Below are 24641 nucleotides of genomic sequence, written 5' to 3'. Positions count from 1 at the left end.
ACATGACCAATTCCTATACAGTGCCAGCTTTTTTCTCTTCTAGAATGCCTTCTACAACCCTACTAGACTGGGTTACCTTTTTTTTTCATTATGGTGGTGACGTAATACATTTCAGATTATATTCTTCTACTTATTTTTTTTTAATTACAGTATAGTCAGTTACGATGTGTCAGTTTCTGGTGTTCAGCACATTGTCCCAGTCATGCATATACATACATATATTTGTTTTCATATTCTATTTCATTAAAACATTATTACAAGATACTGATCATAGTTCCCAGTGCTATACAGAAGAAACTTTTTTTTAAATCTATTTTTATATATACTAGCTAACATTTGTAAATCTCAAACCCCCAAATTCATCCCTTCCCACTTCTCAGGTTGTAGTCTACATTTTCTCCTTGACCTTTGTCCAATTCAAGCAGTGGATTGAATCTGTGTCTGTGACCTCAGGGAAGTTAATGGCATCAAAAGCTGAAAAAAGCCTGCTTTTATTCCAAACACCTAAGCTGGGGGCATTAAGAGAATTCAGAGAATGTGTCAAGTTTTTGGGCAAATCAGATATGAAATAGTTTTAAATCACAGATGGTGGAGGAGAGACATAGGAGGGTGAAGGAAATGAGTTGAGGAGTGTAGAGACAGTGCCTTTTGTCCTAATTTGTTTTTTTTTTTTAATATTCAAAGAGCTTGAGCAACCAAGAAAACAGAAACCAGAATTATACCAGTAATAAACCGTGGGTTCTGAACCTGAGGTCCATGTATTTATGTCCTGTGCCTGGCTGTTTCAGTAAACCCGCCCTAACACTGGCCTCAACTGTTAAAAGAGGAAAAAAATTATCTCAAAAATGACTGAGATGGAAGTTTTATAACTTACTTAGAGAAATATAGAATTTCTGGTGTTGTAATAAATTGATTCTTAGGAAATATGTAAAGGTCTCTTTTTTTTTTTTTTTTGCAAATGGTAGGTGCTCAGATTTTTCGATGGTGGTGAAGGCTGTGTTTTTGGAAGAAGAAGATACTTAGGAAATCTCTGGACCTTAAAATTTTTTTCCAGTTTTTTAGTGGTAAAATGCATATAACATAAAAGCTACTTAACTGTTATTTATGTATACAGTTCAGTGGTATTAAGTACATTCATATGTTGTGCAACCATCACCTCCATCCAGCTCCAGGACCCTCTTCATCATGTGAAACTGAAACTCCGTACCTATAAACAAGAATTCCCCACACCCTCTCCCCCGGTCCCAGTCAAAATCCCATTCTTTTCTATGTGTATGATTTTGGTGACTCTAAGAAGCTCATATAAGTGAAATCCTACTGTATTTGTCTTTTTGTGACTGGCTTATGAAACTCTCTGTACTTTCCATTCAATTGTGCTGTGAAACTAAAAATGCTTGCAAAAATTATTCCTTAATTAAAAACATAAAATCAAGTCATTAAAACCCTCTTTCATTTAAAGCAAAATGATTTTTTGAAACAGATTCAGTATATTGAAATAACTTAGGAAAGTGAATTTTAAAATGAAAACTTTTAAATTCACCAAAAGCAGTATTTCTCTAGCAGTCATTGATTCCTGTAGTTATAACAGAACTAGCTATGCCTTCCTGTCTTCCCGCAGTTCCCTCTTAGCCATATGACTGGTCTCACTCTAATGGTTAGTATCAGAACCTAAAGATTACTTAGTCATGTCTACCCTTTTATTAAAATCAAATTATAATTTGATCAGTTAGCATCAATTATATAATTTGATTTTTATAATCAATCTTCACTTTCAACTTTTTGTTTTGGTATTTAATATGTTTCATCACAGTGTGAAAATATCTACTTTATGTGAGAAAAATCCATATACTGCTTTAAACTTTAATAAGAAATCATGATGTTTTAAAGTTTTGGGTTTATTCCAAAGCTTGAAATATTTTTAGTCTCACAGATGATTTAGCATATGTCTTTACTCTCATTGCATAGACTTACATAAAATAAAAAGCATTTCTTTAATGGTTGCTAATTAATTTAGTTTCTTTTTTACAATGCCAATCAACATCTTAGTGGACAGTGGCACCCAAATACTAAGCAAAAAAAATACTTTTCTTCTTTTTAATATCACTCAAAATCTTCACTAAATTAAAACATTTTAGAACAGACATTTTGTTTTTAATAATCAGGGATAGCTAAAAGAAAGCCTTAAATAACTATATATTCACCTATGATTTATCTGTTTGTCTATCTATCTATCTGTCTACCTGTCTATAATGTTAAGACATTTTTAGGCACTAGTGGAAACTGTGAGAGTGAGATTTCTTTGGCTTCTGATCCATTTGTATGATCTATGTAAATAATACAGATGATGAAAGTGTTTTTACCTGGTAAAGTATTAGTTATAAGTATTCTAAGTTCTCAGGGGACTAGAGTTTAAAATTTTTATTTTATTTTATTTTTTTATTGAAGTACAGTTGCTTTACAATGTTGCATTCGTTTCCAGTGTACAACACAGTTTACAATATTGAGATATTAATAGAGAAATATTGGTTCTTAGATGGGACTTAGAAAGGATAAAATTAATGATATGGAAAAATAATTTTGTTATTGAAGGTCACAAGTGGAAGCTGGAATTTTGAGAGTATATCTTCAGCTCTTCCAGGGTTCAGCTGTCATAATTAGAATGCTCATAATGCAGTTGAGACCAGGAAATAAGGAGTAATTGTTGCCATATTGGTTAGTGACCCCAGATCATCTAATCTTTGAAATGACAGATCAAAAATCATCTGCCCTGGCAAAAACTAATTTGCACTAAACAGAAAGTAAAATTTGGATAGATGTAATTTAACTGAATCCCCAGGCTTTTTTATACCTATCTTTTTGCAAGTTTACTTCTTTTAAAATAAATTTGATTGCAGCATTTCATGAAGGTGCTTGCAGAAGTCCAATGGATTGTCTGAAATAAGTTGGAGAAAAAGGTTCCAGATTCACTGAACTGCAGATATGGGACCGTTCAAACAATGTTTCAGCAGTGGCCCACTGGGCAGACCTGCAGTCAGGCAGTCTTGTTTTGACCACCTTTACAAATTAGCCACAGGAAATACACATCCTAGTCATTAAAACTCCTGAAAAGATCATACTGTGCTCAATCTTCTCAGGTTTGGGTTATTTACTTGAACTAGCCATGAAGTTTGCCAGGGCTGAGTGTGTTTTGTTAGAGTTTACAGTATGCAATGGGAAATTGTATTTTGGATTTAAAGAATTTAACGGTTTCACAATACATAGGGAGCAAAATGTCACCAAAATTCTTATTTTTAAATCAAAATATTCCATTACATAAATAAGAGCTTGCTTGCTTGCTTGCTTGCTTTTTTGCAAGTGAGGGAAATTCTTACCTAGCGGATACTCTTGAGAAATTTAGGTGCATTATTTGAAAACACACATTTCAAAATATGTAACAAAAACTAGAGTCATAAGGCTGTTCTTTCTATATTCCAATGATCTTGAGCCAATATATTGTATGTGCCAAAGCTACAGTAAATGATACTTTTTAATAACTATATTTATGAACACCCTATGCCAGGCATTTTCAGTGCGTCATCTCACTTAATCCCCTCAACAACCACATGCTACTATAATGATTATGATTACCTCAGTTTTACATATTCATTTAAATAACACACAGTTTCTTCTGTTCCAGTTAGGTGGGGAAACTGAGGCGCAGTGACTTTAACTAACTAGCCGAAAATCACATTTGCAGTAACAATCGGAATACAAATAAAGGACTCAGACTTTCAAGTCCATTTTTGTAACTATAGCATGATACAAAAACAAAATAATGACAAAATCTTTGAATAAAAAAAAGCAATTCAGAAAATCTAGCTTAAAAATAATTCTGCATTTTGTATAGCTAATGCTATTTCTATGGTATGCAAATTTTATTTAAATTAGGGGGTTATGAGCCTAGGATTGTTAAATGAAGGTGAAGTTTGAGTATTAAGCATTCGAGACAAAGATTACTAAATATGCTTCTCAGATATTACCTTTTATTAGAAACTGTTTTGCCAAGCATTCTTAAACGGAAGTATTTTTTGGATGAGAGTAACTCTAAAGGTGGTTTATCAGTTTCCTTTTATCTTACCATTTGATCATCTGGAGCAAAGAGATTGCAGCCTGGCTGAGGTCGGACTAATAGATAATGGAAAAGCAAAGACAATAATCCTTTTCTCCAGAATTTGTTGTTCTTTCTGACAAGTCAAAATTAAGATAGTATTTAACATTTCATACTGAAACATTATATATTTTTATGAGAGAATTAACACCTCAAATTACTTGGCACTCTAAATCAATTATATACACACACACACACACACACACACACACACACACATACATATATATATCACCATTAGAGGTTGTTAGCTCACCCAAATCTGATTCTTTCTTCCCTCTGCTGTTACTGTTTTAAATCCAGCATCAGCCTTTATTTCATACCCTGTCTATCCCTATGTCAGTCTTCTGAACTCCTAACCCATTCCTGGAACATAACTTCCACCATGACATGATACGTTATTTGTGAGACCGTGTCTGTTATTAGCCAACTCACGCTCCTTTGCATCCCTAAATATGTCCCTAAATCTTTGCCTCTCTCATTGGGACCTTATCCTGACTTACGCCCTTTGTAAGCCCCTAGGAAAAGTGTCAACAACTACTCTTTGTGTCTATTCCATAGCATCTAATATAGCACCTTGCACATAAAAATAATAATTTTATTAAAGTTTATTTCAGTTTAGGTCCACTCTCTGTTAAGAACCTGTTTGATAAAGTATATATTAAGTCACTTGAAGAGGATTGCATCATGACTGAGAACCTGAAAAGACCATCTTTAGAATTACGTAGAATGATTTTGCTTTATATTTGGTGTCTTTCATCTTTTAATGTTTCCGTAACGTTTATTTTAAATCCGAGGAATTTTTGTAATGCTCTGAAAGCAGAGGTTACAAAAGATTGTACTTGTTGAATATATAGCACTTTTGGAGGAACAAACGTCATTTCATCAAGTTGTGAGAGAGCAGGGTATAAGTTCTTGATTAAAATTCACTTCGTGTGTTATCTGACTGAGTATACTTGAAAGAAATCTTTGACGTGTTGATCAGATTAAATTGATTTAATCTCAGCTGAAACTTACGTTCAGCACTAGTCATGGATAATTACTGTCAGAAAGGATATGTTCTAGCTGCTCATTTACATAATATGAGCTTTCTTTTGGATTGCATGTGAATTAATTAAATTTATTTTAATCATAGCAGCTATATGCAACACACAGCTTCTGGCTAGTATAAAACAGTTCATTAACTTCTAGAAAATGTCCTATTGGCCATTCTAAAACAAGTCTCTGAACTGGAGTACAGGCCAGAAGAGGAAAACTTGAAGAAGAGAGAATCTAGGAAATATACCAACCTAAATATACCAAAATGACCTCATTTCATGGCAAATTATTCTTCCTCAAAAAGGAAACTCTACTTATTCAGTTAGCATCCTCAGTTTGTGACAGAAAAATGTAAAATAATCTTTTGACCACTTTACCTTAATCTCATTCTTCAATTATAAATAATAAAATACCCAATTGATAAATCTTAAACTATTTCATAGTAAGAAACTAGTTGTTAGCAAGATGGTAGGGAAATAAACAAATACGAGATATAAAACTAGACAAAACACAACTATGTTATAATGGCAGCCCCAGTTTGGATCCTATAAACATTAGATCAACAATTGGCATAAGTACTGGTATAAGGATGAGAAAAAAGATTTTCCAAAACAAAACCAGTCATTATTTTACAGTTGTAACTGACACAACTATGGACTTTCTTTTTTAATGTATTGCATTGAACATTAAAAAAAAATTATGTAAAAGTAGAAAATTTTCCCTGGTATCATATCCAATTAGCTAATGAATTGTGTTCATTTTTCCATATATTTTCTTAATTTTATCCAAATACTTGCATTCTTATATCTGGTTTATATCATAACCTAAAAGTCTCATCTTTTCCACTTAAGAACATTTTATAATTATTTACCTAGTTTTTTGCTTGTGTTATATTACTTTAATTAGCAGCTAAGATTTCATTAAGCCGAAGGCCCAAAAGTTTGACCCCAGAAACAAAAATATCATGACCACCTGGGAAATTAGAAATATAAATTTGGGGCTTTACTCCAGATCCACTGAATCAGAACTTCTCGGGTAAAGTGAAGGTGGAATCTGTGTTATTAAACTTCTCTAGGCCATTCTAAATGCCAGATTTCAAGAGAATTGCATTAAATATATTTTTTAAAATCTACTAAATATTTCAGTGTCATTATCAGTTATTTAAAATAATAATACTGCATTGGAAAGCTTGGTTCAATAAATAATCTTTTTCTTATTTTTTGTTCTAAGTGTTATAGAATGTTTTCTCAACAATTAGATCATGGTGTCAGAGACCAAATAATTTTAAGTTGTTTTCTAGAAGATTTGTTCCAATTTACACTACTATCAAAAATTATAAATTATTTTCTTAATTATACTATTAACAGTGTTGGTCCTTTTTCCTGTCATTTTAATTTTTCTAAATTCTATTTGGAAATACATGTAATTATATGAACATAAAAATACATCTTAGGTATTATTTAAAAAAAATATAATTGATTATTGAAATACATTTTTATTTGTGTATGTTCTTAAGGAAACTAGTTTCTAAAAATAGTAATAACAATAACTAACATACAAATGGAGTTTTACACATACCAAGACTTTTTTTTAACATTTTAACTGGTTTATAATCATTTTACAATGTTGTGTCAAATTCCAGTGTAGAGCACAATTTTTCAGTTATACATGAACATACATATATTCATTGTCACATTTTTTTCTCTGTGAGCTACCATAAGATCTTGTATATATTTCCCTGTGCTATACAGTATAGTCTTGTTTACCTATTCTACAATTTTGAAATCCCAGTCTCTCACTTCCCACCCCCCTGCCACCTTGGCAACCACAAGTTTGTATTCTATGTCTGTGAGTCCATTTCTGTTTTGTATTTATGCTTTGTTTGTTTGTTGGTTGGTTGGTTTTAGATTCCAAATGTGAGCAATCTTATATGGTATTTTTCTTTCTCTTTCTGGCTTACTTCACTTAGAATGACATTCTCCAGGAGCATCCATGTTGCTGCAAATGGCATTATGTTGTCATTTTTATGGCTGAGTAGTATTCCATTGTAGAAATATACCACAGCTTCTTTATCCAGTCATCTGTTGATGGACATTTAGGCTGTTTCCATGTCTTGGCTAGTGTAAATAATGCTTCTATGAACATTGGGGCACAGGTGTCATCCTGAAGTAGAGTTCCTTCTGGATATATGCCCAGGAGTGGGATTACTGGGTCATACAGTCATTCTATTCCTAGTCTTCTGAGGAATCTCCATACTGTTTTCCACAGTGGCTGCACCAAACTGCATTCCCACCAGCAGTGAAGGAGGGTTCCCTTTTCTCTACAGCCTGTCTAGCATTTGTCATTTGTGGACTTTTGAATGACGGCCATTCTGACTGGTGTGCAGTGATATCTCGTAGTTTTAATTTGCATTTCTCTGATAATTAGTGATAGTGAGCATTTTTTCATTTGCCTATTGATCATTTGTATGTCTTCCTTGGAGAATTGCTTGTTTAGGTCTTCTGCCCATTTTTGGATTGGGTTGTTTGTTTTTTTCTTATTATGTCATATGAGCTGCTTATATATTCTGGAGATCAAGCCTTTGTCGGTTTCATTTGCAAAAAATTTTTCCCATTCCGTAGGTGTTGCTTTGTTTTACTTCTGGTTTCCTTTGCTGTGCAGAAGCTTGTAAGTTTCATTAGGTCCCATTTGTTTATTCTTGCTTTTATTTCCATTGCTTGAGTAGACTGCCCTAGGAGAATATTTTTGAGATGTCTGTCAGATAATGTTTTGCCTATATTTTCCTCTAGGAGGTTTATTGTATCTTGTCTTATGTTTAAGTCTTTGATCCATTTTGAGTTTATTTTTGTCTATGGTGTAAGGGAGTGTTCTAGCTTTTTTTTACATGCTGCTGTCCAGTTTTCCCAACACCTGAAAGACACTGTTTTTATTCCATTGTATATTCTTGCCTCCTTCGTTGAAGATTATTTGACCAAAAGTTTGTGGGTTCATTTCTGGGCTCCCTATTCTGTTCCATTGGTCTCTATGCTTGTTTTTGTACCAATACCATGCTGTCTTGATGACTGTAGCTCTGTAGTATTGTCTGAAGTCTGGGAGAGTTATTCCTCCAGCCTCTTTCTTTCTCTTCAGTAATGCTTTAGCAATTCTAGGTCTTTGATGGTTCCATATACATTTTATTATGATTTGTTCTAGTTCTGTGAAATATGTCCTGATTAATTTGATAGGGATTGCATTAAATCTGTAGATTGCATTAAATCTGTAGATTGCCTTGAGCAGTGTGACCATTTTAACAATATTGATTCTTCCAATCCAGGAGCATGGGATACCTTTCCATTTTTTAAAGTCTACTTTAATTTCCTTCATCAATGGTTTATAATTTTCTGTAATTCTTTCACCTCCTTGGTTAGATTTATTCCTAGATATTTTATTACTTTGGGTGCTATTTTAAAGGGGACTGTTTCTTTACTTTCTTTTTCTGTTGATTCATCATTAGTATACAGAAATGCAACTGATTTTTGAACGTTAATCTTGTAACCTGCTACCTTGCTGAATTGCCAAGACTTTTTTCTTCATATGAAGTTTGGTTGATTTACAATGTCATATTAGTTTCAGGTGTACAACATAGTGACTGGATATTTTTATAGATTATGCTAGATTTAAAGTTATTATAGAATATTGGCTATATTTTCTCTGTGTACATTACATCCTCATATCTTATTTATATTATACTTAGTAGTTGTATGTCTTAATCCCCTACCCCCAACCCATTCCCCTCTTCCCCTTGTTGATAACTACTAGTTTGTTCCCTGCATCAATGAGTGTGTTTCTGCTTTGTTATAGTCATTATTTTGTTTAATTTTTTTAGATTCCAAATATAAATGAAAGCATATAACATGTGTCTTTCTCCATCTGACTTATTTCACTAAGCATAATACCCTTCAATTCTATCCATGTTGCTCCAAATAGCAAAATTTCATTATTTTTTCTGGCTGAGTAATATTCCATTATATATATATATATATATATATATATATATATATATATATATATGCTCATCTTCTTTATCCTTTCATCTGTCGATGGACATTTGGGTTGCTTCCATATCTTGGCTACTGTAAATAATGCTGGTATAAACATCAGGGTGCATTTTTTTTGGAATTTTTTTTCAACTTTCCTGGATATATACCCAGGAGTGGAATTTCTGGATCATATGGTAATTTTATTTTTAATTTTTTGAAGAACCTCCATACTGTTTTCCATAGGGGATATACCAATTTATACTCCTACTAACAGTTAGGTCGGGTTCCCTTTTCTTCACAACCCTGCAACTTTATGTGTTGTGTTTTTGACAATAACCATTCTGATAACTGTGAGGTAATATCTCTCTGTGGTCTTGATTTTCATTCCCCTGTTGATTAGTGATGTTGAGCACCTTTTCATGTGCCAGTTGGCCATCTGGATGTCATCTTTGGGAAAACCTATCAGATCTTTTGCCCATTTTATAATTGCATTATTTGTTTTTTTGATATTGAATTGTATAAGCTCTTCATATATTCTGGATATTAACCTCTTACTAGACATATCATTTGCAAGTATTTTCTCTCATTCAGTAGGCGGCTCTTTTGTTTTGTTGATAGTTTTCCTCGTTGTGCAAAAGCTTTTAAGTGTAATTTGGTCCCATTTGTTTATCTTTGCTTTTGTTTCCCTTGCTTAAGGAAAAAGATAAAAAAAATATTGCTAATATGTATGTCAAAGAGTGTACTGTCTATGATTTTTTCTAGGAGTTTTATGGTTTCCTGATTTACATGTAAGTCTTTAATCTATTTTGAGTTTATTTTTTGTATAAGGTGTGATAAAACATTCTAATTTCATTCTTCTACATGTTACTACACTGCCCAGTTTTCCAACACCACTTATTGAAGAAATTATCTTTTCCCCATTGTATATTTTTGCCTCCTTTAACCTAGATGAATTGGCCATATGTGTGTGAGCTTATTTCTAATCTCACTCTTCTGTGCCATTGATGTATGTGTCTGTTTTTGTGCCAGTATCATATTGTTTTGATCAGTTTAGTTTTGTAGTATCTGAAGTCAGGTAATGTGATCCCTTTAGTTTTGTTCTTTTTTCTCAAGATAGCTTTGTCTGTTCAGGGTATTTTGTGCTTCCATATAAATTTTGGGATTATTTGTTCTATTTCTGTGAAAAATGTCATGAGTATATTGATAACGATTGTGCTAAAGCTGTACATTGCTTTACGTAGTATGGACATTTCAACAATATTATTGTTTTCAATATATGAATACAGGATATTTTTCCATTTCATTGCATCATCTTTAGTTTCCTTCATCATTGTCTCATAGTTTCAAAGTATAAGACTTCACCTCCTTGATTAAGTTTATTCCTATGTGTCTATTCTTTTTGATACTATTGTAAATGGGATTTTTTTTTGCTTTCTCTTTTTGATATTTCATTTTTAGTGTATAGAAAAGAAGCCAACTTTTGTTTCTTAATCCTGTATCTTGCAACTTTATTGGATTCATTCATTAGTTTTTTGGTGGAGACTTTAGAGTTTTCTGTATATAGTATTACGTCATTTCCAAATAGTGATAGTTTTACATCTTCTCTTCCAATTTGAATGCCTTGTAATTCTTTTTTCTTATTTGATTTATGTGGCTAGGACTTCAAATACTATGTTAAATATAAATGGTGAGACTAGCTATCTTTGTCTTGTTCCTGATTTTACTGATTTTAGAGAAAAAGCTTTCAGGTTTTCACTACTGAGTATGATGCTAGCTGTGGGTTTGTCATAATGGCCTTTATTATGTTTAGGTAATGTTTCTTAAACATCTAATTTGTTGATAGTTTTTATCATAAATATGTGTTGAATTTGATCAAATGCCTTTTCTGCATGCATCAAGATGATTATATGCTTTTTATCCTTTGTTTTCTTAACGTGGTGTAGCACATTGACTGATTTGCAGATATTGAACCATTCTTGCATCCTTGAAATAAATCCCACTTGATCATGGTGAATGATCCTTTTTATATATTGTTGCATTCAGTTTGTTGAGGATTTTTGCATCTATGTTCATCAGGGATATTGGCCTGTAATTTTCATTTTTAGTGTCTTTGTACGGTTTTGGTATCAAAGTAATGGTAACCTCTAGAGTGAATATGGAGTGTTCTCACCTCTTCATTTTTTGGAATAGTTTGAGAAAGAAACATAGTAAGTCAAGTAGAATTCCCCTGTGAAAACATCTCATCCTGGATTTTGGTTTGTCAGCAGTTTATTGGTCACTGACTCAGTTTCAATACTAGAAATCAGTCTGTTCAGATTATCTATTGCTTCTTATTCAGTCTTGATATATATGTTTCTAAGAATTTATCCATTTCTTCCAGATGTACAATTTCTGGAATATCATTGTTCATAATGTTCTCTTATGATTGTATTTCTGTGATCAGATGTAATTTATCACCTTCCATTTTTATTTTGTTTATGTGGGTATTCTTTTTTTATTATTAAGTCTGGCTAAAGGCATTTATTTATTTGTTTGTTTGTTTATTTATTTATTTGAAACAGCCCTTGGTTTCACTGACTTTTCTTTTTTTTTAAGTCTCCATTTATTTTCTCTCTAATCTTTATTGTTTCCTTTCTTCTGTTGAATTTGGACTTTGCTCTTCTTTTTCTAATTTCTTTAGATATTAGGTTGTTTATTTGAGATTTTTATTCTTTTCCAGATAGGCCTGTATCATCAATTTCCCTCTCTGAACTGTTTTTGCTGTGTTCTGTATATTTTGAAGAGTTGTATTTTTATTTTTATTTGTATCAAGGTATTTTCTAATTTCCTTTTTGATAACCTTTGTTGACCCACTGGTTTTTTAGTAGCATGATGTTTATTCTCCATGTGCTTGTATGTTTCTCATTTTTCTTCCTGTAATTCGTTTTTTGTTTCATACATTTGTGGTTGGAAAAGATGCTAGATAGAATTTCTATCCTCTTAAATTTGTTTAGACTTGTTTTATGGCCTCGCATGTGATCTATCCTGAGAATGTTTCATGTGTCCTGGAAAAGAATGTATTCTGCTGTTCTGGGCTGTAATGCACTACGTATATCTACTAACTCCATCTGTCATTTAAGGCCATTGTTTCCTTATTAATTTTGTCTGGATGATCTATCCATTGATGTAAGTGTGATTTTAAAGTCCCCTATTACAATTGTATTATTGTCAATTTCTCCCTTTATGCCTTATGTATTTAAGTACTCCTATATTAGGTGCATATATGTTTATAAACGTTATATCCTCTTATTTTATTGATCTTATTATCATGACATAATGTCCTTCTTTGTCCTTTATTTTACACTTTGCTTTAAAATCGACTTTAAAACAAAAAGTCTACCCAGCTTACATTTTCCCATGGAATGTATTTTTCCATCCCCTCACTTTCAGTCCGTGTGTCTTTAGCTCTAAGGTGGTTCTCCTGAAAGCAGCATATAGATGGGTCTTGTTTTTTGTTCATTTGTTTTCTATCCAGTTAGCCAGCCTATGTCTTTTGATTGGAGTATTTAGTCCATTGACATTTAAAGTGATCATTGCTAGATGTATACTTATTGCCATTTTGTTATTTTCTGGGGTTTTTATTTTCTACTTTTTTTTTAATTTTTAGTTTTTTCTTTGTGGTTTGATGATTTTCTTCAGAGTTGTGCTTGCATTTCTTTCTCTCTAGTTTTTCTATACCCATTGTAGGTTTTTGATTTATGGTTACCATGGCATTCATATCTGTTGGCCTGTATCTACTTGATTTAACCTGATAATCATTTAAGTAAAAACACATTCTAAAACCTATGTGTTTTTTTTTACTCACCAAACCATGTTCTATGGTCATAGTTTATGGTTTGAGGTCATATTTTACATTATAATGTCTATCTCTTAACTACTGATTGCAGCTATAGTTGATTTGATAATTTTTTGTCTTTTAATCTTCATAACAGCTTATTTAAGTAACTGATTCACAGCCTTTACAATATACTTGCCTTTACTAGTGGAATTTTTTTGTACGCTATAATTTCTTATTTCTTATTGTAGCCTTTTCTTTTTCACTTAACAGACTTTTTAACACTGCTTGTAAGGTCAATTTAATATCAATTAACTAAGATTTTGCTTATCTGGAAGCTCTTTATCCTTCAATTCTAAATGATAAATTTTCTAGGTAGAGTTTCCTAGGTTACAGCTTTTATCTTTCATTATTTTAAATATATCATGTTAATCCCTCCTGACCAGCAAAGTTTCTGCAGAGAAGTGAGCTGATAGCCTTATGGGGGTTCCCTGGTGAGTGACTCTGTTTTTCCTCTTGCTGCCTGAAGCATTCTCTTTTTGTCTTTAACTTTTGCCATTTTAATTATGATACGTGAGTTCATGTTGTTTGTGACCCTCTGGATACCTGTTTCCTTCTTAAGTTTCAGGAAGTTTTCAGCCATAATCTGATCAAATATATTTCTATCCTTTCTCTCTTTTCTTTCTCAGCCCCTTATAATATAAATGTTCGTGCACCTCATGCTGTCCCAGAGGTCCTTTAAACTACGCTCATTAAAAAAAAAAGTTTTCTCTTTGCTGCTCCTATTGAGTGATTTCCATTATTCTACTTTCCAGCTCACTTATGCGTTCTTATCACCTCGTCTGCTGTTAATTCCCTCTATTGTGTCTTTTGTTTTATTTATTGAATTCTTGAGTTCTCACTGGTTTTTTTTTTTGTATGTTCCAGTTCTTTGTTAAAATTTTACTTTGTTCATCTATGTTTTCCCCAGTTCAGTTAGCCTTCTTGTTACTGTTGCTTCAAACTCTATCAGTAAATTACATTTCTCTATTTCTTTAGGGTATTTTGGGGTTTTTGTTGTTATTATTCTTTCATTTGAAGCGTTCCTTTCTTCCCATTTTTGTTTAAATTTGTCTCTGTAAAATTTGGTGGAACTAGTTAGATTACCCATCCCAATCTTGAGGGAGTGTCCTTGCGTGGGAGCATCGCTATTCAGTCGGGTATGTTCTGTGGCTCTGGTGGGAGTGCGAGGTCTGAAGTAAGCACAGGTTGCATCGTCCCCTGGATTTGGTGTGTTGCTGGGAGGTCGGGCTGGAGTTGGTGGGGCCAGAGCCAGAGCCAGGGCTGCTTCTATGCTCAGTAGACCTTACTGCCCTAACTAGGGCAGGGGCAGAGCGCCTGAGTGCTTGGGGCTGCACTTCTGTGCTGCTTTCACATTTGCCCCAGGTGCACATGCTTTGTGTAGGGGCTGCAGACGCAGTGCTGCACCAGTGAGCTGGCCCTACCCCAACTCAGGTATGCACAGGAACTCATGAGCTGGCAATGACTGCATCTGCCCTGGTCAGAGCAGGGCTGGGGTCTGAGCTGGCCCCATCCCCTCCAAGTGTGCACACTCCCATTGGCAATGACAGCCTCCATAGTAGTGGGTGTAGTAGCACCGGAGCATGACGGGCTGGAGCAGGAGCGTATGCAGGCTGAGGGTGTGCTGGGGAAGTGCTGGCAGCCTGGCCAGGGCCCCGGGGAGTTTCAATCTGCTGCCTCTGTGATGTGAATAGAATTAAGTCTGTGTCTGTGCTCTTTAAGCCTGGAGACTCGGTTCCTTATAGCCTTCCAAGAAGCTCATTTTCAAACCAGCTAAGAGAACTCACTTTTCCGGTGTTGGACCCACAGGTTGTGGTATCTAACATGTAGCTTGAATCCCTTGCTCCCCAGGGAGGATTCCCAAGCCTGTGTATCCCCTCCTTTTCTATGTCCTCCACCAGGGATGCAGGTCTGTGCCTGACCCCTTCTTCCTTCCTATCAGACTCCATGTGAACCTTTAGTTATAGCCTTGGTTGTAGAAAAGCTGTTTTGTTCATCCCAGGTAGATTTCAGCAAAAGTCACTCTATGTGCATTTATAGTTTTGACGTGTTTGTGAGGGGTGGTGAGCCTTGTCTCTTCCTCCTCCACCATCTTGATCTCTCTCTCTCTCAAGCCCTTTAATCTTAGTAAACCTCCAAGGATATACAATTATCCTCCTTTTACAGATGAGGAAACTGAGTTACAGATGGTTAGGTACCCACCCAAAGTTCTGAAGTTTGCAACTGTTGGAGCTGTGATTTAAAATCTGGGATCAGAATCCATACTCTCAATCATTATGATGCAGTCATGTAGAGAGATGGCTTTTAAACCAATCATCTGAAAATATACTCTAAGCATCCAATAAAGTTACTATAATTTAAGTTTATAACCACTCAAAAGTTGTTTTTTTGCAATATATAATTGTCACTGATAGTAAATGTATGTATGCACATATATATGCATGTATATATGTGTACATATTATTCCTGGATATATATATATATATATATATATATACACAGAAATAAATATATATGATGAGAGAGAAATTTATATATAGACGTTTTTACTTTTCAGTTAGATAACATTCTCAAACAAGAAAAGCCAATTTACCCATAAAAGCAAAAGGACTGAAGTCGCTTAGTTTGATTTTAGTACAAGACTGTTTGATCCACCTGTACTTTTCTGATGCCAATGGAGATTGTTAGACTGAATAACAAGACAGGTTCTTCATGATTTGTTCATTTGCTCAAGAAATGCATCCGTGATTGCCAAGTGGCAAAGGTCAGACAAGAAAGGATCTGCTGTTCGAACCTCACAAGAAGTTTTCAAGACACTGTTTTTCACTCCTATTCCCCCTTATTTCCTGCCTTCAATACGTACATTTCCTTTCTCCTATTGGAATGCTGTGAATGTGAAATGTGACGTTTGTTAAACATTTACTGTGTGCCAGGGCTGTGCTTTCTGAGGTTTAGTACATGCAATGTTTGCTACACTTCTAGGAGATGGTCTATACTCTTAACCCCATATTGAAGGTGGTACAATGTGGCAAATAGAAATAATTTATTCAAAGACATAAAGCTAGTAAGTGATAGAGAATTTGGTTTGAGGCAGTTTGGCTTTTCAGCCCTTGTCCTTACAGACCATATTCCTCATTGGGTTGGGAGGTGAGAGCTCGAGGAGGAGGAAAGAAAGGGAAAATGTCAAGGGTATTTTGTAAAAAGTTCATCTGCTAGTTCTGCCACAAGTCCCTCCTCTGCTAAACGCAATGGAACCCTGATTATATTATATTTTTCTTGGACTTTTTTTTTTTTTGTTCTTTTCATTTGAAGCGTTGACAGCAGTGTATAACTTGGACATAAGAATCCAAATGATTTTCTGTTCTTTGTCCTCAGGATTCCTGATTCAGGATGGCCCTTGGGGATCTTGTGAAAACAAATACTGTGGTTTGGGAAGGCATTGCGTTCTCAGCAGAGAGACAGGGCAGGCGGAATGCGCCTGCGTGGACCTTTGCAATCGGCACTACAAACCTGTGTGTGGATCTGATGGAGAATTCTATGAAAACCACTGTGCAGTGCACAGAGCAGCCTGCCTGAAAAAGCACAAGATTACCATTGTTCACAACGAAGACTGCTTCTTCAAAGGTAAATGCGGGGTGAGCCTAACGTGCCCCCTTTCTCTATTTCTTTCCTCTTCTCAACTGATGCCTTTCAGTTTAAACTCTAGCAACACTTTTTTATGGCAAGTGTTTAAAAAGAGAAAGAAAATGTGAGCCTAATGACACCTACAAGCAGTGAGTGTGTAGAAATTTACACAGATACAATTCTGAGCTGTGAGAACAAAGCCGGCCAAAATATGACTCACGGTGTGATACAGCTTATAGCATTGCACCATATGGCTTCCCAATCAGGGTGCTTTTCTTAGGGACACCAAGTGGCCAATTCAGTCCCCAGGCCAAATCCACCCAGTGAAATGTACCTGGAGTAAAATTGAGGGAAGAATGAATGCCAAGCCATGCTGTGATAACATCCCATTTCTTCCTGATTAAAAACGATGGCTTCAGTTTGCCCCACATAATTCAAATTATATGCAACCTGGAAATACACACAGAAATAACTGTGATAAACTCATGCTAAACCCAATTAGTAAATCCGAGATGACAATTATTTAAAATTTAAAAGTTATTGGTATTTATTTTCAAGGTACCCCGAATCATCGGGAACTCTTATGGAAAACTACTGCTGAATTAGTTATTTGACAAATTATTTTAACATGCTAGATAAATAAATCATTGAACATTTTTAATGCCACTTAATTATTTATAAGTTTATTTCTTGTTTATTTATTCATACTGGAGAGAATATTTGCTTATTAATAGTCACAATGTTACCAACTACAAACTTGTTCAGCTTGCCACACAACAGGCCAATAAATCTCAAGACAAGGTGTTGGGGCAAGGAATAGTGACTTTATTCGGAAAGCCAGCAGACCGAGAAGATGGCAGACTAATGTCCTGGAGAACCAACTTCCCCAAGTCAGAATTCAGGCTCCCTTTATACTAAAAAGAGGAGGGGGAATGCTTGGTTGTTGCAAATTTCTTGGTGTGGGAATTCTTTGTTCTTGGAATCCTTTGTTCTTGTAGCTGTCCACATGGGTTAGATCATGGTGTCCTTGTAAATCTTCAACAAAACAAATGTTATTTTCTATTCTGCACCGTTTATCTCTATAGGAATGGAAAAGTGTTAATATCCTTAAAGATCAGAACCTTGAGGATGGGCTCTCCTGTGTATTTCAGGCTCTAGGCACCATTCTTTTACAAAAGGTGCAAAACCAGTAAGACTAAGCCTAGGGAACAGAGCACGGGGTTGAAGTCAAAGGAACAGATCTCATATGGAATCAGATTTGTCCTTTTCTGTTACAATCATCCAGACTGAAATTCTAACATTTTCAACATATACAATTTCCATCATTCAAATAGGTCAGTGATCAATATGTGATTTCTAATCTTTAATTGGTTCCACCTCCAAGTTCTCAGACTGTTTCTGAAGTATATTTACCCTTAAAAGTTTGTGTAATGTTTTAATTCTTAGCTTAGATTTATGGTAATGTATAATGTTGTTCATTTGCCCTCCAATTAAGTTCAAATGACTAAATTTTTTTTTCAAAGTTGGTAGAATCAATAAAGTATTACTCCCAAGGTAAAAAAAAAAAAATACACAGAGCTTTTCAAATGGTACAAGATGAAATGCGCTGTAGTCATTGTAGCTACTAGAAGCCCTTGATACAATTTAGATAAATTATAAGAACTTCCTTACCCTAGTGAACTCTCTGCACCTTGAATACATACACTGAGAATTTGATGATATCAGATTGTCTTCTTTTACAGAAAGAATAGCAGTTTCTTTGGTTTCAAGTTCGGTTCATTATCATCTTCCATCTAATCTATTTTATAAATGGCTAACATTGATTCTATGATCATTGTGCATTAATACTCATAGAAGCATGTATCTTTCTATGATTCTGACCTGAGATGGTATAGTGAGAATTTTACTGTTCCACAAATGCATGCTATCACAGAACTATATAAATAATAATAATGTAAACTTAATGCTAGTAAGTCCATTTAGAATCATATTTTAATGTTGAGGTTTTGCCCAGCTGACAACCAGCAATTGATCACACAGAAACATATGCTATTAAATATCATGTAAGGGGAAAAATATCTGGTGTATTTAACGTTCTGCGTTATTGCTGGAGGTTTAGCATAATGCAACTTAAGATGTCAATCTGCACAGAAACAGATGAACTGGATATAGCTAGGAAGGTTGCCTTCCTGGTGAGTTACTTCGTGAAACAGTGGTTTGAAACACCTTTGCTTTTCAGACTTGTACTAAGCCTATTTATTAGATCTATGATTGCTTCAAAGTGCTTTCCCATCATATGTAGTATTACAATTTAATTCATATAACCTGGGTGAGTTACCAGGGGTTAGCACATTGCCCAGGTCCCAGAATGTGTGGGTCTTCTGTTTGTTTATTTGTTTTGGTGTTTTGTCTAAAATATAACTCAGAAAAAAGACTTTATTTCAGAAGAAGGGAAGTGAATAATATAGAATAAAACAATAAATTGCTTGTCTTATTAGTGTGCAGTTAGCCAAATTTTGGTCATAAAAGAGATTCTGGATACCTGAAGACCTGATAACTGAGATGGCTAAAGTTAATTCTTGTGATTGTGGATTATATTTTCTGCGGAATTTCAACAATTTGTATTCTTCCCAATAATGGCCCAAAGGAAGAAGCAAGTCAAAATATTATGTTCAAGAACTGCAATAAACTTATACTTAATTAGATATTTTCAAATGAAAAAAATCAAAACAAAAATTACAGAAATAAGTTTTCCTCCTTAAAAACAATGCTACATTTAGATCTAACATAAAGTGATTATGAAAATCTTGGGGTAGAAATCAGTAAACAAGAACCTATAGGCCAAGTCCAGGTCCCTGCTTATTTTTTTTAGGCAAAGTTTAATTGGAACATGGTCCCACTGGTAGTTTAGGGCCCTGGTGCTATTGAGATACAAAAAGAGAGTTGAATCTTTACAACAGAGACAGCATGGCCTGCAGAGGCTAAAAAATGTTTTATCTGGATCTTATCAATAAAGGTTTGTTACCTTCTGCTTTGAAAGATTTTTAGTGCCTTAAAATTAATTTTTAAAATATCTGCAGGTCTTTACGAACTTACCTTCTTGGCCATGGTGGTGAATACAGAGGCTTGAATATAAGTGCCACACATAAATCTGATAAATTCAATATGTGAAACAGATAGGACTCTGTGTATCTATTCATTGTTTTAAAATTAAGATTTGAGTCCAGATTAAAAGCATCTGTATCTATATTTCTGTCTCTATATCAACACATATATCTAATTTATAGCTTTAGCTCTACCAATATCAATATATCTTCTTTTTATTATTTGCATTAAATATTTAAATGCCTTCGTAGTAGGCTCAGCATTTACTATTGCTAACTCAAATATGGACATGAATTCACTAAGAATTTTCTTTAGTGATTTATGACTTGTGGAATGCTAGATAAAGCACACATCGATGAACATAATTTTTTTCTAATGATTTCCATTCACATGTATTTGACTATGAAGAAATTCTCTACCAGGAGATACAGAATATTGTGAAATTTGTTTATTGGCATCAAATACTTTATGGTGTTGCTTAGCATAGAATAAAACTTTCAATTTTGACATAATGCCTAGCTATTCACTGTGATGGGAGTTTTGTCTTAATTCCCCCATCACCACCCGCCCCGCCCCATCCCCAAACAGCTTTCTAACTGCTGTGATTCATGTGGGTACATATAACAAAGAAAAATTCATCTCAGCCCGGCCCCGGGTCGGTCTGTCACGAGAAGCAGCAGAATTTACACACTCAGGGTCTAGAAGCTGGAATATAAGAAACTCAAGCTACAACCTATGCCAAAATGAGTAGGGAATTAAACCGTTTTATGAGAAAGTCAATTGTACAGAAACTCTTTTGCCATTGACTGTGTTGAGAATAAAGCTGCCGTAAAGGCAAATGTTGTGTGCACTTAAATGTGCATCACAAACAATAACAACTTGGGAAATATGGTTTTTACAGCTCTCTCTGCGCTCCTTGAATGAGAGCCGACACTGTGTTCTTTCTCTTCGGGGTAATCTGGAGCGATATTCATACCATTTTTAATTTGTTCTTTTACCTGATTATTATTATTTTTTAAAGACAGGATTTAATAGAACATAGGCTAGAAAACTAGGTTGCCAATGATGTTTGAAATTAGATCAGTAAATGCCATGTGCAAATCTGCAAATGCTTTTAGTGTCTTTTTTTTTTTTTTAAGGGCACCTTTGTAAATCTTCTATTTTATGTTTAAGCAGACTTGTGTGCCACTTCATGAAAAATAATTATGTTGATAAATATATCAACTTTGGTAAATGGTACCCAGAGGTTGGTTGGTTTGTTCTGTTCTGTTTTGTCTGGTGTTTAGTCAGGATTGGCCAAACAGAATTACAGGGGGTGGTGAAGTGAATAACATGGCAAATCATAAATGTACATTAACTCTTTTGAGGCCAGAATGCTGACACTCAGAAACTCTAGTGCCTCAGAATAGTTTGTACCCACAACCATAAAATCAATTATATTAATCCCTAAATTTCTTTAGATCCCTATTACATTTTTCTGATTGGATGACAAAACCAACTGAGCTGTGTGTCTTCTTTTTTAATTAAAATTTTTTTCTTTATTTTCATTATTTGGTGGGGGGAGGTAATTAGGTTTATTTATGTTTGGAGGGAGGACCGGGGATTGAACCCAGGACCTTGTGCATGCTAAGTACGCGCTCTACCACTTAAGCTACACCCTCCCCTCTGTATCTCATTTTTAATGTTAATTTTGCATTGAACTTTTAATCAGCGTTGAGAACATAGTTCTGCCGTCATTCTTCTCATCAAGCAGGAACTGCAGAATCCTCTGTGTAACGCATTCTGTAACAGGCTTTAGGAGTCAATACTGTGGGTGCATTCGTAAATTCACTATTTGTTATTAGAATCATACCAACTGTTTGTTTCTCCTCTGATTTTTGAAAACTCTGTAAAGGATGTTGTAAACATCACATATGGTACGTGTTTATCTTCCATTTATAGATAGATGGTAGATATGTGATAGATTCTACATATAATATGAAAAAATATTCCAGCCAAGGGTGATTCAAGTATTAGGCCACCCAACAAATGTATTAAAAGAAAAAACAAAAAACTGTGGAGAGAGGGAGGGAGGGAGGTGGGGAGAGAGAAATGAGAAATACTGGGTATTATTTCTGTCAAAATGCTTTCACAACTATTATATTATTAATTCATTATAATAACAAGCCAGAAGGCAGTAAGTCTAAAAGTTTAAAAATGGCCTGCCAACATTCACACAGTAAGTTAATGCCACTGGGACAGGAACCAAGGGATTTTGGCTTCTCTTTTAGTGCACGTATGCGCCAAATATTTCTACTTAAGTCTATAATACCATCAGATCTTACTTGCCTGTGATTTTTAAAACTTTGCTTTTTATAGTAATTTCCATGTAAATACTTTACGTTATTTAGAAACAGTATTTCTCACTGTGGTACTTGTAAGGATTAAATAATGCATTTAGCACAGTTCTTGGGCAACAGAAGAACGCAGTGACAGATAATGACTGGGTTTAAGACTGAAACTTCAATGACTGTGAACATTTGATGGCATTAAATTTTCAAACTTGAGTCTGGGAAGCCACACATGCTTTCTTTTAGGTTTACATTTGGTTTATAATCTTGCATAAAGAGATGCTGGTCAAATCATTACAGAACTGAATTTGCCAGATCTCAATAGACTCCTTGATGGTGGTAAGTTTTCTGATACTTAAAGACAAAAACTAACTCAAGTTTAGGAACACGTTTTTTACTAGCTTCCTGATTGACATTTGAAAAATCTTACCTCATTGTCACCTTTCTCACTGACTTACTTTACACTTAGCTTGCTTATCTTATACTATAAATAGAGTATCTATTAGATGTATAACAACGCTATTTTACTCCCCTACATCTCCAAAGAAATTTAGAGAGTATGTGGACTTCTTATTGCATTTATTTTTTGTTGTCAAATTTTCCTTTTTTGAGGACATATAGGAACTAAATTTAATGTTCAGATACATGAATAGTCTTATCTTGTTTTTGTACGTTTCTATGTGTATCATTTTCAGTGTCCAGTTATAAAATAAATATTTTAGTTTAATATTTTATTTCATGTTTTCTATGGATATATGAATATTCTATTAATAGTTATGAATGCAATCTTCAATAGTGATGGGAAAAAATGAGAACATTTTATTAGTGCAAATAATTTGTCATCTGTCTTGAGGCTATTTAAATATTATCTCAGTCATTACCTCTCATGGACACCTTCAATTATTGTGTTTATGTTCTTAGTTTCGTATTCTCAAATGTCCACTGTGATATTTCTACAATTTGCAAAGTGAAGAACATTTTTAACAACTGTTATTTGTCAATGTGAATGATTTTTCCTCTTTGATATTTCTTTGCAAAAACTAGATGGTGAAAGACTGTACTCAGTATGTGTAATTGAGGAGAAAATGTTCTAGAAAGTGCAGTTGAAAATTTTTCTCCATTAGTCTGATTTATACTTCACTTCTACAATCCTTTCTGAAGGGGTGCCTCTAGATTTTTCAGAAAATTTGAAAACTTTCTACTAATAAAAATGTAAAACTAAATGAGAAAAGAAGCTTTGCATGTGGTTATCACCTAGAGAGTTATATAAAAACACGTTTGGAGGAAATCACAATGAGTAAAGGAGATTTGACTCTTTCCAGCACAATGAAAAAGGCACAGGTAATTAGCCAGTGCTCTTTTGATGCTGGTTAAGCCAAGTATAAAAACGCTTTCAATTCAACTAACAAATACTTAATTTAGTGCAATAATATGCAATCAGGTTGGTTTTAATTCACGACACAGCATCAGCTAGCTGTAAATTTGTAACAACTTCGTGGATAAAATAGAGTGTTAGTCTACTGGGTGGTGTGTGTTCAGGGAGAATGATACACGTCACGTTCCTTTGTTTCTCTCAATACATGAATTTCCAATGGTTTGTATCAAGTCTTTCTAAAGGTACACCCTGAGATCAAGACATGAGTTGCAATTACATTTTGTCAGTACTTTTTCCTCTTGACCATTTCTAAAGAACTCAAAAATGGCTTGTTCAATAGATTCATCCAATAGACCAGGCTGAATTGAAGTCCACAATATGTAGAAAGATTATGGAACTACAAGTTGATTGATTTATATATAGATATATCTTTATATATAATGTATATAGATAGATCTCTACATAGAGATAGATAGATGATAGATAGACAGATGATAGATAGATAGATAGATAGAACCTAGATAAGTTCTTCATCTCCAAATTTTGTTAGAATTAAAACATTAAGAGTAACGTATAAAGAAATGACAGTCACAGACTGGCCTAGCATACAACTTTGTGGTAATACTACAGATTTCTGAATGGAAATTTTCACCTGGTCTATGTCTACCATAAGTCAATGATGATTTCCACAAATCCATAACAATTTAACACAAAATATAATATAAAAAATGGTAACATAAATTCAAATAACTGATACTATTTCCAAAGTTTTCCTCCCAAAAATTCAGAATAACTTAGGTCCCGGTTCGGTCTTCCCTGATGAGTGCCATTCATTTTAATGGTAATACTGTGACTCAGAAGTCCACAGGTGAAATATTTCTGAGCAGCACTTAAAGGATGGAGGTCACAATTTGGCCACTCTTGGATGATAGAGCCAGGAGGAAGATCAAAATATGGCAGGCAGCCAAATCAAATGTTACAATTGAGATCAGAATAATACGTTGAGAATCTAGGTGGATTCATAGAAGAATAAGTACAATGATTTCATTTATAGAACATTTAGTAGAAAAGATGTGCCAAGACTGTACATAAAATGTTTCTGTGTTTTACGTTAGATTTACATGTCAGA

At 34.2% G+C, this 24641-nt stretch overlaps 1 protein-coding gene across 1 annotated transcript in view; it reads left to right on the top strand.

Annotated features, from left to right (window-relative positions):
• FSTL5 (follistatin like 5) overlaps window positions 1-24641 on the top strand; it is a 625236-nt gene that overhangs the window by 169300 nt on the left and 431295 nt on the right. Inside the window, exon 3 of the mRNA XM_072972286.1 lies at window positions 16454-16702. Within this exon, the coding sequence (XP_072828387.1) occupies window positions 16454-16702 (249 nt within the window). The remainder of the gene's footprint in view (window positions 1-16453; window positions 16703-24641) is intronic.

Source organism: Vicugna pacos, chromosome 2, assembly GCF_048564905.1.
Source record: "Vicugna pacos chromosome 2, VicPac4, whole genome shotgun sequence".
Classification (NCBI taxonomy): Eukaryota; Metazoa; Chordata; class Mammalia; order Artiodactyla; family Camelidae; genus Vicugna; species Vicugna pacos.
Note: the sequence above shows the minus strand (reverse complement) of the source record. Positions and strands in the feature narration are given on the sequence as shown.